Here is a 17,522-nt window from a genome sequence, read left to right as displayed (position 1 = left end):
TTGTGTCTTCATAATGACAGATGACAGGTAATTAAAACCATAAGCGCTCCCATTCTGCTTCTTGAGTTGAAGGCACACATTTTTTTTCCTCAAAAACTCTCATTTTATCCTTTCAAGCAAAGGCATAGTCCTCTATCGTGAAATCCAGAGCAGACTGTCTAACTGTACTTATATAAAAGAGCAGCAGTACCCAAGAAAAGGATGATGTTTATTCTCACCATTTGCTTCTGAGCAAATAAATGTATTTAGATCCAAAGATGTTGTTTTTTTAACTGTTATATTTAATGTAGAACTTTTCCTCGTGACAATGATGATGTTAGTTATCTGTTGCAGCTTTTGATATCAAATGTGCAGCTTTAGGAAAAAAAAAAGTTTGTCCCCACCATGTGGCAGCATCTGCTGTTTACAGTTTATTTTTATCATTAGTGTTTCACTTGACTGTTCTATTATTAGCCCAGTATCCCCTTGCATCTTTGTAATGCATGTTTAAAAAAGAGAAAAAACAAAACAATCCATTCAGAAATTATGTAAAGCTGAGTAAGTATCAAAGGTAGGAGAAAACCTTCGTGTTGGTCTAAATTTAATTCAAACTGGAGACAGACCGAAAAAAAATGACCAAAAAAAACCAGCTGTAATGCACAAACCTGCAATACAGCTTATTTACAATCATAAACGCATCATTTGTGCATTTAATCCTAGCATTCAACTGTTGATTTTATTTTCTCTCTGATTTTTTGTGACTTAAGGGAGTCTTTCTCTTACATAAGGTTCTGGAAAGTATTTAAAGAAAGACAAGGCAGGGAAAGTCAGACTCATTCAGTTAAAGGAATTAGGAGCAGTGCTTTCAAAACAGATGCTCTTCCAGAAAATGGTACGATCCCACATACCAGCAGGAAGTTACTTCCCATTTATGATCTTCTCCTCTGTGACACATCATTGTTTGTCCTGACATGCCTCTAGGTGTCTGTGTGCTGCTCTCAGTGTGTCCTGCAGGTCTTTGTACCGGGCCAGAGTGCAGGCTTCCTCTAGCTGGGCCCAGCGGTAATCCTGGTGCTCATCAGACAAAGTCACAGCAGTCCCTGGGTCCTTCAGCTCAGCCAACCAGTACAGCACCTCTTTGGGTTTGCCACGCACCTCATAGTGCAACTCCTGAACAAAGCCTTTTATCACTTTCAGGTGCTCTGCCCCAAGCCCCGCCTCCTCCTTGGTCTCTCTCAGTGCTGTGGTGAGGTCATCCTCACCTGGGTCCACATGACCTTATGGTGAATTTATTAGGGGGGAAAAAAGACTCATTAACGTGTAATTTTCTGTAATGAAGAAAAAATCAATCTAGTGTTTCTTAAACACACCTTTCGGTGGCGTCCAGTGGTGTTCCCCATAAGATGTCTGCAGAAGGAGATACTCGATGTTGCCTGGAGGAGGGATGCGGCCGACTAGACGGCGAAATATGATAAAGCCACAAGCTCGGAGTACCATCTTCCTGTTAAAGCAACTTATACACAAACACAATTCCTCTGTTATTGTGTGTTTGCTTTCCAGAAAACTAAGGACTTTATTGGATGATGACAACATTTTATAACCGCAGATATAGAACAAATTTAAAGTGTCAAACCACAAACTCATGCATCCTGCACTCAACTAAAATATAACATTTCTTTCAACAGTGCCTTAATAAAAGTCCAGTGCTAGTCATTTTTTGTTGTTTATGCATCATGTTTTGCATTTGTTACATAAATGTGTATTTTACAGATAAGGTGCACATGCCCACAAATATTAACATAGACAAATGTACATATACTCACAGGCCACTTTGTTAAGTACACTTGCTCAACTGTATTAATCCAAATATTTAATCAGCCAATCACGTGGCCACAACTTTAAGGTCAAGACGACTTAGTGAAGTTCAAAGTACGTGTCAGAATAGGTGATTTAAGTGGCTTTTCATGGCTGTTGGTTCCAGTTGGGATGGTTTAAGTATTTCAGAAACTGCTGATCTACTGAGATTTTGCCACAAGGCCATCTCTACGGTTCACAGAGAATGGCCTGAAACACAGAAAATACGCTGTGAGTGGCAGTTCACTGCTTGACTATACTATGCTGATGCCAGAGTTCAGAGGAATGGCCAGACTGCTTTGAGCTGACAGGAGGGACTCAAATAACTGTTCATTACAACCAATGTATGCAGAGGAGCATTTCTTAATCCACAGCATGTCAAACCTTGAAGCAGGAACAAGAAACTGAAACAACAATTTACACGGTCTCACCAAACTTGAACAATAGAAGATGGTCGTAAAAATGTTGCCAGGTCTGATGAGTGTCGATTTCTACTGCAACATTTGAATGGTAGGGTCAGAATTTTATGTAAATAAGATGAAAGCATGGATCCAACCATACATCAGGCTGGTGGTGATGGTGTAATGGTGTGGGAATTATTATCTTGCCACACTTTGGCCTCTTGGTACCAATTTTAACTTCACAGCCTGCATGTCATTCCTTTTAAGACCACTGTGTACCCATCTCTTGATGGCTGCTTCCAGGAGGATATTGTGCCATATCACAAACTTCAAATGATCTCAAACTGGTTTCTTGAGCACGACAAGTTTTAAGCCAGGCTATTCCCTGTATTTGAATGGCCAAAAAAGCTCCTTTGGGATATGCTGGAACAGGAGATTAACATTATATTGACATGCTGTCATATCAATATGTACCATAACCCATAGAAGAATTAAGGCAGTCCTGAAAACCAAAGGGGGTTCAATCAGTACTAGCAAATTGTGTATATCGCTTTTTGTTAGTTAGTTACGGCAAAGATTAATGATGGGTACATTTATTATTGTACATGTGGTACTAAGTCCTGTGAAAATAGTTATAAACACTCTAAACCAGCTCAGTGCAGGTTTTGAAATGTAGCTTTGCGGGAAGACTAATTCTTTTATATATTTATTTTAAAATCAAGCGACAGTTAAAGACTAATTCTATACCAGATTCTATGGATTTATTTTGTAAAACACAGTCGCGACGATTAAATATTTACTGACGGAAAGAAATGTGTTAGTATTTACAGCACACGGTTAGCTAGCTTTCAAATCGGATGTGAAGCCTAATATGAGCTTCAACCGCCGCTTTTATGGTGGATGTTTCTGCTCCACCGGACGCACTGCTGATCTTCACCTCATGCTCACACACTGCACGAGGCCATTATAAGTCAATTATTTTCAAGAAATCAGCGCAAACTACTTACAGTGAATGATTTGACAAGGAAGAGAGAGCGGAGCGCCGAGAAAATACTCCGGGCACTCTGCAAAGAATGACACAGATAGTTCCGGTTTGTAGAACAAAAATTATCAAATCAAGTCTAAACCAATCAATAAATATAAAAAGTATTCTATTATTGGCTTATATAACGTATGTTAATATAGCATTACATCACTAAATTATTCCTGTTAGCATATATTCTGTTGTCTCTATAATATAATGTCACTATGCAAACCGGTTATTAAGTCTATAATAATGTATTGTGCATAATGCATATATGTAAAATATATCATTATATGTTTCTTTCACATGAAAAAAAAAATCTCTGACCAATAACGTCAGCTGTAGAATCAAAACACTAGTATAAAAGCCAGTTTTGATTAAAAAAAAAAATTTATCTCCTAATTTTATAAAGCTACTTTCCACCACCGGTACAGCTCGTTTTACTTATGATAATTCATCTTGAATTATGTTAATTTTGAGGTGAATCCCAAAGCAGTTAAATGCATTGGACTAAAATAAAAAAAATTAAATGTACTTATATGTGATTTAAATAACTAGTTTTTTTTTTTTAAGAAAATGATAGAAATCTCTCCCAGTGAAGGCTTAAACCAACGCATTTCTTTACAATCTTTGTAGCTGATGTGCCTGAGAGAAACTGATAAGTAATGTATCCAGTGTAGGACCAACCAACAGACAGCTTGTGTCTGAAGATAAAAGACACGAGCCCCCACTTTTCCCACACAACCCTGGGCTGTCAGCTGTACACTTGTTCAGCTTGACAGAGGCGATACAGCGGCTGACTTTCAAGGTAAGGCGATGCAAAAGTAAAATGAGTTATTTTTGAAGCAAAACCACCAGAGAGAGGGGCGCAGAGGTACTGAAAGTCCTTAAAGGATCACTTGAAGACTTTTCTTCTTCCTGATATTTCATTATATTTCCTGCTTGCTCATTTCAGCTGGCTGTGCTTTGGCCACAGGCTTCAGGGCATGTGACTTTCGCTGCTACTACTACTGTGCTTACTCATCCTGTGTGTAGGGCTCATTATTCCACTCCACTATACATGAACATGAATCATCCTCACATTCAGATATTTTTGGTATATGCTGCCTACAAGGAGATCAGACGTGGAGATGATGTAGCACTCTGATCTTTGGATAACCCATTCTTGTGTTGAATGATGACAGCTGAATCTCTGTCAGTTTTTTTGTTTTTGTATTTCCCATTCAGTTTGTGCCAATTCATGTAGGTCATTTAGCGAAATCACTGTTCTCTTGTGTTTAGCACAGCAGCTTTATTTTCTATACTACGATGGATACCAAATAATCACGAGACAGATAATAGGGCTTAAAGCTCAGGGCCTTGGTGTGTTTGGAGCAGAGCTGATCAGTGCCAAGAAATGTTCTTACATGAGTGTTCTTGAGTTGTTCTGGACTTAATTTAAGCTGACAACTGTGAGGTGAGGTGCCAACACAATAATCCCAGTGACGAATCCAAAGCCCACACCTTTTTTACGTGTGTGGATTCAGTTAAGTTTTTACCCTAAAATACACCATAGTCACTTTGGGCCACATATGAGAATGATGGAGGGACAAATACACACAACCTTGAGAACTGATGATATGACCTTCTTGACCTCAAAGCAGCATTTGGCAGCCACATGGAGGAGAACGAGCAGTCAGCAAGAGGCCTCCATTTCGTGGGCAAGAAGGATGAACTTATTGAAGCAAAGCGGTCTTTCAGATCAATAGAAGATCGGGATATACTGATTATCTACCACCAGGGAGTCTTCTATGCTATGGATTCTTACTGTTACCGTAAGTGCAATTTTTCTAGTGAAAAACTCATAGTGGTCACTGCAGAGAGAGGAAATACACTGGGACCTTTAACACTGGGCTTCATTATTTAATAAATTATTGAACATTTTAGCACATGTCATCTGGAAAGTGTGTCCTTTTTAGCAAACTGTTAGTATGTTTGTTTATTTTGTGATACACTGATACCCCGTCATTTCGGCAGATGCTGGAGGAATGCTGAACAACGGCGACATTGAGGTGAGTTTCAGGTTTAAATTACGAGGGTTAGATCAAGACAACATTCCAAAATATCAGAGCAAATATCTTCTACAATCACTCAAGCAGTAATTTAACTAAACACATGAATACTTAACACAGTTTTCATATCTGAATTTACTGCCATTCACTACAAAAGCCTTGAACAAATAGTGCCTCATCTCAACCTTCTCAACTGATCTTCTCTAACTTTGGCTGTTTTTAAGAAATGTTATTAATCACTACTGCTTTTAAGTAATCTGGTATCTGTATTATTATAGTTATTATTTCTTTTTTCCCTCCCCCTTTAAACCACCTTGAATGACTATAGCATTTAAGGGTGATATATAAATAAACTTTCTTTGCCTTGTCTTAAGTTATTATCTCATTCCTGATTTAACATATTCTTGTATCTGCACAATAATGACTAAAGGCAAATGCTGGGCTAAGGCTGTGAGGATATTGTATTATTATTTTATAGTGCAAAGAAACCTAAAATGACATACACACAAGGTCATTTATCTGCCTTTTGTCCACAAGCAGGAAATTAACGGCAAGCTGTGCATAATTTGTCCGAAGCATAAGTACAAGCTCACTCTAGCCAAAGGGGAGTGCTTATACAAAGGCAACAACCCCAAGGAAAAGCCACCTGTGCCCAGATGGTACTCCAAGGGTGTGAAGCAGAGAACGCACACAGTCACAGAGAACAATGGGGAGATCTACGTCAAGCTCTCCGATAACCCAAATTGGATCGAATCAGATTACTACCAAGGAGAAAAAGGCAAGATAGAACGAGCCAAAGCTGAGGCGTCTGAGAAGGAAACATCTTGACAGTAATGGATGAAGATTGCACCCAAGTGTTTTCTTTTTGTCTGCTTTGATCTCCTCTAAATAATTGCATGATGACTGTATGGCAAGGTTGTTAGTGATGACATGCACTCTGTGGTCAATTTATTAGCACTCAGTTGGATAGATAGCTCTAAAGTGGCTCTTGTTTTTGGTCATTTTTGACTGTATTTACACTTTTGTTTGGGTGATGGTTTATTTCAAACACTGGTAAAGCATTGCCATTTAACACTGATGTCTGTTTGTCAATAGCATCATCTCCATCTCTAAATAAACATTTCTAAGGATGAATTTGGATTTCTGTGTCATCCATCTCATATAGGACAGTGACATCCAATACTCTTTGTGTAGTATGCATACAGGGAAGGAATCAGTAGCACTGATGAGATCCTAGAGTGGAGTGGTTTTGCAGTATCCAAGTCTGTATTGCTTCAAATGGCTTTAGAACGCAAGTATATGATCTCAGAGGCTGCATAGATTTACGTATTTGGGATTATTGTCACATATGTTTTCCCCCAGTAACTGCAAAAAACGAAAACCTGTTTGCTGAGAAATTAGATAATCCAAAAAGTCTTGGAGGGTTGCAGATACAGCACGCATTTGTCTGGCTCTGCGGCCTCTGAGGGGGCCCTGCATATTTTGTATAAAATGTATGGTTTTTGTTGGGGATACTTTTATTTGTATCCAGTATTGCATAGGTGTCAAACTCTGGCCCGCGGGCCAAATTTGGCCCGCAGCCTAATTACATTTGGCCCGCGAAGCCATACCAAATTACTATTAGAGCTGGCTTACTGGTATTATACAGCTAATATATATATTGTTTAGTATTAAGCTTTGCTTGTTCCATATTCAGTTTTTCAGCAAACCTTGTTTGAGTCCATAAGAAAAGATTCATTCTTATATCTAGAGGAAGATTTTTTTTCAATAAATATTAATGTTAGCCCGCGACTTTGTTCCAGTTTTGAATTTTGGCCCACTGTGTATTTGAGTTTGACACCCCTGCTGTAGCTCAACTGCAGGCATTAGCTGGATAAGCAAAAGAAGATGGATGGACGGATGGATTAACAATTTCACAAAGCAGGGAAAATACATACAGTTAGTGTTATTATTATCTATTTCATCACATGTCAGTAGAATTAATGTGACTTAATGCATGGCTTTCCTATACTTCACATGCAGTGCAAAAGAATGAGGCTGTAGCATTTCTTAACCATTTGATATGACGGGTCAAGGCAGCCTGTCACATTCAGATTATTTCTCTGTTTCTGTACCAGAATTGTACAATAGTGACATTGGTTGAGAGCACAAATGCTGTGGGGTATAGAGCCCCTCTGTGCATGAATGATGCTGTTCTCTAGCTGGCTTATAGCAAACTCAGTACTGTGTGACTCTTCAGATACAGTCAAGAAAGACCCATGGTTTACATGGAATAAGGGGGCAGTTTAATTACATAATCAAGTTGGGAGTCTTGACAGAAGGCAGTGGCCATTGTCTGCAGGTGGTCATTTGCAATAGGTCAAGCGGTGGGCTGTTCGTCAAGATAAAGAGCAGACTGTGGGGAAAGTGCTTAGCAGGGCCAGTGCATCTGCCAGAAGGAGAGCATGTAAGCAACACAGATTTTCAGTGTAGAAGGGCATTCAAACTCAAGCCCTGGTTTTATGTTATGCATTATTCATAATGGCTGCGAATGACCCATGAGGCTCTGATTAAGCCTTTAAGGGTCAGGCTATTCTTCCCCTCAATTCTCAGTGGATGCCCTGGAGCTTTTCCAAGAGGGCCAGCCAGATCTTATTATTACCTTTTACCTACCTCTCCCACAACAACAAAACACCTCCCGAAAAAAAGCTGGTTTAAGCATTTTAAATGTCGTCGCAGTGTCAGCAAATAGCCGGTCGCGTGCTCACTTTGGTGGTCATTATTGTTATCCCTGTCATTAACACTGAGCCCCGTGCTTCCAGCTCGAGGTAATTAACTTTTGTGTGAACGCCTGTGGAGGAGTGCGGTGACAGTGTGGGGCAGCGGAATGGTGACAGGCGCACACACGAGCCGTGCAGAGGGGCAAAGCTGCGGTGAGGCAACAAGGTGTAAGTCCGAGTAAACAAAAACGGGTGAGGGTGTTCGTTTGTGCGCGTGTGTTGGCGCGTGTATGTCCGCGCGTGCGTGCTGCTGAGTCAGACGCGGCCGCTCACGGTTCAGTCAGCCCTCCTCTCTCTCTCTCTCTCTCTCTCCCTCTCTCTCTTTTCCTTCCCAGTTGTTATTTTGCTAGCGACACTTTGTTTCATCCACCGACGTCATCTATACAGTCTGGACACCGAGGCGCGAAGCTACCCTCCCTCTCCGTAGTTAATTGTTTCCTACCGACTGACAACTTGTTCGCCTGTTAGCGCACTGGCTGTCTGTCCATGGGCGCTGCTGTTTACACACTCTGCTGCTCCTCCTCCGCCGGCTGGGCTGTCCGGTGCGCCTCTGCGGTCGGTTCGGGACGGTGTCGAACTCCGCTTTTATGAATGAATAACGAGACGGGGAAATGCCCGTGACTGCGAAACTCCCCCTACAGCCGGGCTCCCGGGGGGCCAGCCACCGATGAGAGGGATTACCGACGGAGCCGAGCCGCGGCTCATTGCGGAAAAAGCGAGCCTTGACTGCAGACTGGCGTGGAAAGGCACCGTGAGAGGGAAACGGGCTCCATAGCATAAAGCAGCGGAACGAAACCGCGGTGACCACAATGTAAGTTCCTCTGGAGCTGCAACTCATTAAGGCTTATGAAGAGATGGGGCTCCTGGTTGCATGCCTTATTGATTTTTTTCAGTATATCACTGCTTGGAAAACACACAAAGATAGCGGGAATAATTTGTCCGTCTGAATTATTCTAACATAATACCCACTCAGGTGTGATAATGAAGGCCTGGGCGAGCTTCTCTTCAGTGATTTTCAGTGACATAGCCGTGATGCACTGTCTCCGTGAGAGACATGAATAATAAGGTCCAGTGCAAAGAGAGGAGCCTCCGCTCCCTCGGTGCTCTTTGATCATCACCATCATCTACCTGTGTGGACTGAAGGCACCTGTGTGATGCCTTCAGTCCACTTTCAACCACGAGTTGTCTGGCTTGCAGGTCCATCCACATCGTGGCGCTGGGCAGCGAGTGCCCCGGAGGAGTCGGTCCAGGAGATGAGATGTTGGGGCAGGGGCAGCTGCAGGGGGGGTTGCTGTGGAGCTACTTGGGTCAGGGAGCCATGGTGGGACCGTGCGACCTAGAGAGCAGTATGCACAACCCGGCTTTCATGGAGTACACCTCACGTGTCTTTGGAGATGTCACGGTAGTGGTTCGGGATTGTCCCAGCTGGGTAAGAGACAGGTGGTGTGTTTGAGTGAGCAGACTGAGAGAAGCAGAGACACCTGCATGAGTCAGCTGTTACATTATGACTTTGGCTTGTGCATGTATTTGTGCACTGTAAGTCTGATCTTCAAGTGCTATTATGGCTCTTTTCCTCTACATTTACATCCTCTTGATAGTTTATTTGTTTAAAATAACAATCTGCAAATTTTATGCCAAATCAAAGGCATTTCCAGAGTACTGTGAGAAAATGTGAGTTACTTAATGTATATGCTGTTTACTTTTCAGTCTGCTTCTGTTTCTCAGAAGATACAGCCTTCTACAACATTTCAACTTCCAGCAGCCCTTGCCTTGCAGCGCTGATTGCAGGCTTTATAAAAACGTCTCTATTCTTAGGACGCTATTTTAACATGCATTGCAGAAAAAACCTGATGAAAGAACTTTTGTTCTTAATAGCATATGCACTGTTAGGGTTTTGTATGCATCCTATTATAGGCCTGTCTAACCCCGTCAGGGGTGTTGCTGGTGGAAGTCTGTTTGTCTAATTCTGCGTCTCTGCCTTTTATTTTTAATTCAAAATGCTCAAAGCTTTCTGAAGCGTTTTTCCTTCCTAATGGGTTGAATTAAGTTGGTTTAGAGTAGCTAGCCTCATAAAGATCTCTAGGGGGTAAAGTTAAAAAACCCAGTTACACTGATGAATTTGTACTTACATGAGAGGAAGCGTTAGGTTTATATGAGGTGTGGTGAAGACAGGGGTGTAGATACATCTCTGTGTATGTCTTTGCTTGGGTCTCAGCCCTCCATCTATTTACAAATGTCATCCTTTCCTTGCCTTTCTAGGACTTGCTGGACAGCGACTGGGCCAGTGTTCGGAAAGTTCTTGAGCAGGCGGACATTTTAGTTATTAAATATTCAGTCACTGACAAGCTGGCCTTCCAGCAGGTCAGGAATGGCTATGCTCCGAGACTCCGCCCACTCCTGAGGCACTGGGGCGTGCCCGTCATCCTCGTTGCTGTGGGAGCGCGGCTGAATGGTGAGGATGCCTTTTGTTCTGTGTTTTTGTTGGAGCAGGACCTAGTTTAGTTTAGCCAACATGGCTTGCCAACCCTCCAACTGTTTATCGTTGCTGCATATGAGCTGTCACTGTACTGGATATCCTGGCAATTTCAGGTCAGCTGACTGTTACCTAAGCTGTTGGTTTTGGTTTCGGGACAGCATTATGCTCTTCTTGCTGAGATCACTCAGTGAGTCTTGTATCCTCTAGCATGTCCACACAGCAATGAGGAGGATGCTCATGATTAACTCTCCTCTTGGCTGCCTTCAGGCTGTCAGCTCACATGCTTCCCCACAGGAAACACTCCAAAGAAGTACAGTGTACAGTACAACTTTGGGGCTTTTCTGTTCCAAAAAAAAGAAGCCTTGCTTGTAGACAAGAGTTCATTGTTGTGGTGCAAAAAAAAAAAAGTGCACCAGAACAGAAGTATGTGCCTTCAGCAGGATAGAGCACACATTTACAGCCTTACTGGAGGCTGCTTAACAAAATAAGCATTAACATAACACACATGTGTTGGCATCTCAGTGAGTGACCCACACCCTGTTAAAATTAAATCCTGTAAACAAGCCCATCAAATGTACCAGGTTATATTTTTAGCACGTGTGCTCAACATACTTTGAAATCCTGTCAGAGCACTGCAGCAGCGTGATCACAGTGAAAGTCAAGTCTGAAGAGAGAGAAAAACGAGAGGGGAGTGGATCACTGTAGACCAGAGCTTTTGTTTGTGTTTGTGTTTTTTTTCTTTTTCTTTTCTTTTTAGCAGCTGCTGTGAGTAGTTTCATGCAAGCCCCCCCCCCCCCCGCCCCCCCGCCATTGTGACTGCAGAGAATGACGGCTGAGGTCTGAGCGCTTCCTGTCTTTAGACCACCTAAGGCACATCTGTGGCAGGGGGAGCGCTGCCGCACGTGCATTAATGCAGCCATTAAACCAGCGAAGAACGGAGGAGCGCAGACAGATTTATCCAAGGGCACGCACGCACACCATTGCTCGCACAAACATACCACTGATATGCCAAGTCACAGCCGCTCCGATGCTCACGCGCGCACTTACACACACTCCTTTTCCTGCTGTCACCCTTGCACTCACTCACACGCTCTCAGCCTGCCATCGTCTCTGTGTCACGCCTGTGGGTTATTAGCAATATGATTTATCCAGTGCCTCGGGACTTGGCTGTATGTCCTGCAGATTCTGCCTTTCTCTCTCCTCCTTTGTGCAGCCCTTGCTCTAGTCTTTTTTTTTTTCTCCTTCAAGATAATCCCTCTAATTTTCTGTCTGATTCTGTTTCTGTGGTCTCCCTGTGCACACATGCCACAGTACAGCCAGTCCTAGTCCACGTGCCACTGCAGATTTTACACATCTATATGATCTTGCTGTACAATTACTGACCCCCCCCCCCTCATTAACTTGCTGAAGAAATTGCAGCTTGGGGTGTGCAGCAGAAATATTTTTTTTTGAAACGATGATTTATTGATTTTGTCAGAACAACACGAACAGCAACAAGTCAGCACAGCCAAGCACAAAAAAAAAAAAAAAAAAAAAAAAAAAAAAATAACAAAGCAAATGCAGGTATATGAGTTACCAGTACACACGCCTGGGACAAAATATGTAAAGCGTTTCACATTCGAAGTCAAGGGAAACAATAAATAAAAAAAAAAAAAAAAAAAAAGGGGGGGGGAAACACAGACATTAATCAGTGTGTTTAAAAACAAACTGCGAGTCCCCTTTATGTAATAGCACAGTAAGGTCATGAGGTAGGTGATCAAGCAGAGGCTGCCATATGCTACAGAATGCATTACAATTGCCCTTTATGATGGCACTGAGGCGCTCCATCGGCAGCACCCTGAGCAGTTCTCTGTACCACTGTGTAACAGTAGGAGGCCGTCTCTGAATCCATTGAAACAGTACACATCGCCTCGCCAAATGTAAAAGTTTACTTAACAAAAGCATCTGTACAGAAGACATAGAGAGCCCTTCTATAGATAGACCCAGAACGAACAGCATAGGGTTCAGTGGGATCGTTCGGTGGAAAATAGAGCAAAGCTCTATAGCAATATTCTTCCAAAATCTAGTAATTAAAGGACATTGCCATATGCAGTGGTAATAGGTCCCTACAGCCGTATTGCACTTCACACAAAGAGCAGAAATCTGAGGGTGAATTTTATTTAGGAACTCCGGCGTACGCTGTAGTCTATGTAAGATTCTGTACTGGCTTTCCTTTAGTCTGTTACAGGGAAACAATTTCATGGCAGATCTGAAAGTTTTGGACCATGCTTCCGCACCAACCTGAGCTTCGAGGTCGGTTTCCCACCGAACCCTGGCCTTATCAGTGGTTATAAAGTTCAAAGACAACAATTTCCCATAACAAAGAGAAATAAATTTCTTTTTTGTAGTCATCTCCTCGTTAACTTTGAGAAGAAAGCTTTCAACAGGGTTCAAAACTGGTTGATTGGCTGAAAATTTAAGGGAGTTCACATAATGCCTTACTTGCAGGAATCCAAAGAAGTGTTTCTGTGGTAAATTATACTTAACGAAATATTTTTAAAATCCAAACGTACGCATGCATGCTTTCCCTTTTAAAAACCCTCGCTAGCTCTCTACATAGTCACCCAGAGAAAGAATTGAGGAATCGGGAAAAAGGGCGAGGCCACACCATAAAAGCCACATGTGGTTGTAGCATCTGGTTCATATGTTCTGATTTGTGAAACATGCTTTCCATTCTAGTTTAGTTTGCAAAATGTATTTTTTGCTCCAGCAGCACTGACTAACAACACAACACTTTTGCATTCTGTAAGGGCATTGTTTTTTGTTTATTATTGTTTATTTTTCTACAACTTTTTATTGTAATTATTGAGGAACATTGCTCATCTGAACAGGCTAAGTGTTTGCCATGGGAATTTCAGTCACCTGAAGGGAGGGTGTGTTTGTGACTATTTTAAATCTAATTATTTCTTAGAATCTGTTCAATTTTGCTGAGTGCCCTTCAGTGCGCTGCTACTCCTTTGTCACAGGCATGTTATTCTTTTCCACTTCCTCTGTGCTTGAGTGGTTCAGTAGAACTCACTGAGTCACACATGGATCTAGTACTGCCTTAGTAGGTTCATGCTTCTCAAAAAGGATAATGTAACATCAATAGCACATGTATTCCTTCAGATATACACACATAAACTAGTTATTAGTAAAGTGTGCATTACCTCATCCTACACTTGAATTCTACTGTTTTCAGATGAAGGCCCCCCCTGTACGTGTCCACTGTGTGCCTCTGACTGGAGCAGCTGCGTACCTCACAGTGAAGGTTTGCAGTTGTCCCGGGACTTGGGGGCCACCTATCTGGAGTTGCCCTCCCTCAACCATGTCTTCGTGGGTCGCTACTTTGGCAGCGTGGTAAGTGATGATGCAACACTGGAGTCAGAGTTGATGCTGTGGTGTGTTTTTGACTCAGCGTCCCCAAAGAAGAGAAAGACAAAAACACATCTCACGATGTTCTTTTCCTTCAAAGTAGAGTAACTCTGCGTTTCCAGATTGTAGATACAGTGTTTAGTAGGGGAGACAGTGACAGGTTGGACGTCCCGGGACGTTATTTCTAAAGCAACAAGATGATGATGTAACTTCACTATCTTTGTACAGATTTTGAAATAACATGTATGTTGTTTGTGTTGTTTAGCTGGAGTACTTCATGATTCAGTGTCTGAAACACAAAGCCAAAGAGAGGCCAGAGAAGAGGCGAGGAAATAAAGTGAATGAACTTCGCCCCCCTCACTTAGAACAGCCAGGTCAGAGGAATACTATGCCAAGCAATGAGTTATCCTGGCTTTGTTTCAAGTGTCATGCATGCCTGCCATTTTTAATTCATTTAAGCAGATTTGTAGCCTGTGTGTGTTTTTTAAAAATATATTTCTTAATTATATATATTTTTGTCAATTGCCGTGTTTATGGTGTTTAGAAACATTCAGTGAACTGGATGGATTGTTACCTTTTGAGCTTACATAGCCATAAAAAGAGCTGAGCACAAAGGTTTTATCTGGATCAATACGCTCTGTTCCAAACTGGAAAGACAAAGAGCTAGGTAGACTACTTTTATTCACTGACATTTGAATCAATTTTAGCCTGAGCAAACAGAAGCAGTAACAGCTGAGTTCCCTGCGTTTGGTGGAGGCAGCTCAATGATTGTTCTTATGAGACTGTGGGATTACTCCTTAACCTCATCTTTTAGTGAAGCCCTCTCATGTTGTCAGTTCAGCGCTTGGTCCTGTATGTTATGTGTTTTTAATTTTTCATGCCTATTATTGAAGTTAATTATTCACAATATGTTTCCCCCAACAACAAAAAATTATCTTTATAACCAAATAAATGTGTTGATTATAATGATTTTTGTCAAGGCAATGGTGATGAGCTTCTAAAATCTAGAGCAGCGGTCCTCAACCTTTTTTGCGCCACGGACCGGTTTATGCCTGACATTATTTTCACAGACCGGCCTTTAAGGTGTCGCGGATAAATACAACAAAATAAAACTAGTACCGGTACCGAAAAAAAGAAGATTTATTCATAACACACGTGAAAAGACCCAGGAAAACCAAGTTAACGATAAAAACGATAACAAAATAACGCTGAAAACCGATAAACCCCCTGAAAACCATACATTTCACACCTGAGCCTCAACTCTCGCGGCCCGGAACCAAACAACTCCGAGGCCCGGGGGTTGGGGACCGCTGATCTAGAGAAGAGCGATCATGGATGTTTAAAAAAACAAAGAAAGACCAGACAGTTTCTCCCAGTTCTCTCTTTAAGTCGCTCACACTACAAAATGACTCAAATGGTCCATTATAAATCAAAAAGTTGCCAGTTAATTGCTGACTAATTACTTAAGATGTTATTTAGTCTTAGTCTGCTTATCTGAAATTCAGAATTTTAGATGAAATTGCAATTAAGCTGCAAAAAGCCACTCATGTTAAAAGTTCTCTCTCTCTCTCTCTCTCTCTCTCGCTTTTTTTTTTTTTGAGGCCCTTGCAGATTTATTGCAGACTTAATCAAACTGCGTCTTATCCAGTCACATTCTGCAAAAGACCACAAATTATGAGGAGATAAATGATCAAAAGAGGCTAAACCTCACAGAAAGGCTGACACACAGCAAACAGCTTAGACACAGCGAGTTTGATTACTGTAGAAACGCTGAAAAAGAAACGGGCTGAGCTGGAGTGCTCGGTGGCTGCATGTCTGCTGCTCTCCCTTTCTCTTAATGCTCTGCTTTTTTGGACGCTCTTTGTCCTAATTGGATACAAGAGAGTCTGATTAAAGCTGCAACTGGCTGCTGGATGTTGCCACAAACTGAAAGCTTTCTGTGCACTGAATTTGAAACCAGGAAATTAAAAGTAACAACTCCAAGACCTCGAGTAGACGAAGTAGTCTGGTGTTGTATTCAGGGAGGGGGTTAGAATACAGAGCTGCACTCCTTGGTTCACTTTTCTTCTCCTCTCTGCTATGGCCATTCCTGCATGCAAAGTCATGCTTTTAAAAAAACCGAAACACCTGAACATATTTAACACAAACTACGCTGTTAAACCTGTGTTAAATATCGATCCGAGCAGGTTTCCGCTTTGCCTGTTTAAATCTGACTGACATTTTTAAGTGCTGCCAAAAAAATGGCAGCAAGTGCCTGCAGGATTTATTGGTGTCGTTCGACACTGCTTAGCTCCCTTTACGGTGTAGCTTACATTAACAATGACATACGGGGATTAAGAAGCGGCACAGTTGTCATGGCTAAAACAGAGCACTCATAAAAAAGGAGATGAGCTCCACAGAGGTGCAGTAAGTATTAAGCATCAATAGGAATATAATAGGCCAATGATTAGTGAAGCTGAAGCTCCCTCGCCCTGCCTTCTTTGTTCCCCTGCTCAGTGCTTTTTTACTTTTTACTAATTTGACTTCATGAATGCATGAATCACTGAGCGTGCACAGCTTTGCCTCCCATTTTTCCAAGAGACGCTTTGTTGTGTTTTTCTTCGTTGCAATTTTCTGTGTATTCACGTTTGTCATGCAGTTCACTGCAAATCGTTGTCTTTTTTTGTTGGTTTTTCCTTTTTGTGTCTTCTTCATTTATTAGATTAGTTCCAAATCTTTTTAATCCCAAAGTTTTGGGGTGTGCTGTTCATTTTAGTGTTTTATCACCAAAACAATTTAAAAGTAAAGTTGACAAATAAAGGTCAACTTCAGGTCCTTTTTCAGTCTCTGACCAGACCAGACCAGACTAGACCAGAATTTCACTGCAGCAGCCTTGAGCTACTTTCATCTTTTAAGGACTGTTATTAATGCAAAGACAAACGTACCTGGAAGCCGTTCTTTAAACATGAGCAACGAGAAAGGACAAAAATGACCTGTCTCTTTTTCTTGGCTTTAAAATCTCACTGTGCTGTTGCTGACAAGATCACTCCCTCGACCTGCATTGTACACCCCAATTTTTCTCTGAGTTGTCAAAACTCATTGCCAACAGCCTCCCAAGAAAACACAAGTACAAGTAAACAAGGCAGACTGAAGGAAAATTGAGTACACCAAATATCAATACTAAAACACTCCTGAGAGGCTTTGAACATAACAAGCCCATTCAATATTCTGTGTTATTCTTTGATATGGAGGCAAACTGAATTTCAGCAGTAATTGCTCATCATCTCTGTCCATCCTCACTCGTTTCTTTTGTTGCTCTCTTCTGTTCAGCTCGTCTTCCCCCTATTAGAGTGGAGGAGTCCAGCTTCTCCCAGGACATGCAGTGGTTGTTGGAGCGTGGCGTGCAGTTCGCCGATGTGGCTTTCTATGCCGGGGATTCTGGGAAAGAGCTGGGTTGGGCGCATGCCGCTGTGCTGTGTGCTGTCAGCCCGTACTTCAGACAGCTACTCCTTGGGCCCAAGACCAGGTAGGAGAGATATTAACCTCTTCACAGCATGGGGTTTAATATCCTATTTCACCACCTGAGTCTGTAGCCAGCGAGAGCCC

At 41.9% G+C, this 17,522-nt stretch overlaps 3 protein-coding genes across 4 annotated transcripts in view; 2 read left to right on the top strand and 1 right to left on the bottom strand.

Annotated features, from left to right (window-relative positions):
• Positions 1 to 258: 258 nt before the first annotated feature.
• nudt2 (nudix (nucleoside diphosphate linked moiety X)-type motif 2) lies at positions 259 to 3,303 on the bottom strand. Its single transcript, XM_085406040.1, has 3 exons — positions 3,242 to 3,303; positions 1,350 to 1,492; positions 259 to 1,256 (listed from the first exon to the last, which is right to left on the bottom strand). The coding sequence occupies exons 2-3, from the start codon at positions 1,474 to 1,476 to the stop codon at positions 934 to 936; spliced, it is 450 nt and encodes a 149-aa protein (XP_085262166.1). The 5' UTR covers positions 1,477 to 1,492; positions 3,242 to 3,303; the 3' UTR covers positions 259 to 933.
• Positions 3,304 to 3,948: 645 nt separating this feature from the next.
• Positions 3,949 to 6,436, top strand: rfesd (Rieske (Fe-S) domain containing). 2 transcript variants are annotated; one of them, XM_085407883.1, is made up of 4 exons: positions 3,949 to 4,066; positions 4,902 to 5,072; positions 5,275 to 5,309; positions 5,850 to 6,436. In XM_085407883.1, exons 2-4 carry the CDS (start codon positions 4,916 to 4,918, stop codon positions 6,135 to 6,137), a joined length of 480 nt encoding a protein of 159 aa, XP_085264009.1. In that variant the 5' UTR covers positions 3,949 to 4,066; positions 4,902 to 4,915; the 3' UTR covers positions 6,138 to 6,436. The 2 variants fall into 2 exon arrangements, with proteins under 2 accessions (XP_085264009.1, XP_085264008.1); XM_085407882.1 differs by having other exon boundaries at positions 3,965 to 4,066; positions 4,899 to 5,072.
• A 1,912-nt stretch (positions 6,437 to 8,348) lies between these two features.
• Positions 8,349 to 17,522, top strand: part of rhobtb3 (Rho related BTB domain containing 3) — a 29,221-nt gene continuing 20,047 nt past the window's right edge. Inside the window, exons 1-6 of the mRNA XM_085406042.1 lie at positions 8,349 to 8,879; positions 9,266 to 9,497; positions 10,328 to 10,520; positions 13,765 to 13,922; positions 14,203 to 14,311; positions 17,247 to 17,442. Of these exons, the coding sequence (XP_085262168.1) occupies positions 8,878 to 8,879; positions 9,266 to 9,497; positions 10,328 to 10,520; positions 13,765 to 13,922; positions 14,203 to 14,311; positions 17,247 to 17,442 (890 nt within the window). The 5' untranslated portion in view covers positions 8,349 to 8,877. The remainder of the gene's footprint in view (positions 8,880 to 9,265; positions 9,498 to 10,327; positions 10,521 to 13,764; positions 13,923 to 14,202; positions 14,312 to 17,246; positions 17,443 to 17,522) is intronic.

This window comes from Rhamphochromis longiceps, linkage group LG5 (assembly GCF_057381845.1).
Source record: "Rhamphochromis longiceps isolate RC_006_pf linkage group LG5, R_longiceps_female_GT1.1, whole genome shotgun sequence".
Taxonomy (NCBI): domain Eukaryota; kingdom Metazoa; phylum Chordata; class Actinopteri; order Cichliformes; family Cichlidae; genus Rhamphochromis; species Rhamphochromis longiceps.
This window is presented reverse-complemented; position numbering and strand designations above follow the sequence as displayed.

Coding starts and splice junctions, on each gene's coding strand:
- rfesd (XM_085407883.1), top strand. CDS start 4,916: ATGGAGGAGAACGAGCAGTCAGCAAGAGGCCTCCATTTCGTGGGCAAG. Junction 5,073..5,274: donor TATGGATTCTTACTGTTACC/GTAAGTGCAATT, acceptor TCATTTCGGCAG/ATGCTGGAGGAATGCTGAAC. Junction 5,310..5,849: donor TGAACAACGGCGACATTGAG/GTGAGTTTCAGG, acceptor GTCCACAAGCAG/GAAATTAACGGCAAGCTGTG.
- nudt2 (XM_085406040.1), bottom strand. CDS start 1,476: ATGGTACTCCGAGCTTGTGGCTTTATCATATTTCGCCGTCTAGTCGGC. Junction 1,257..1,349: donor CCACTGGACGCCACCGAAAG/GTGTGTTTAAGA, acceptor ATTCACCATAAG/GTCATGTGGACCCAGGTGAG.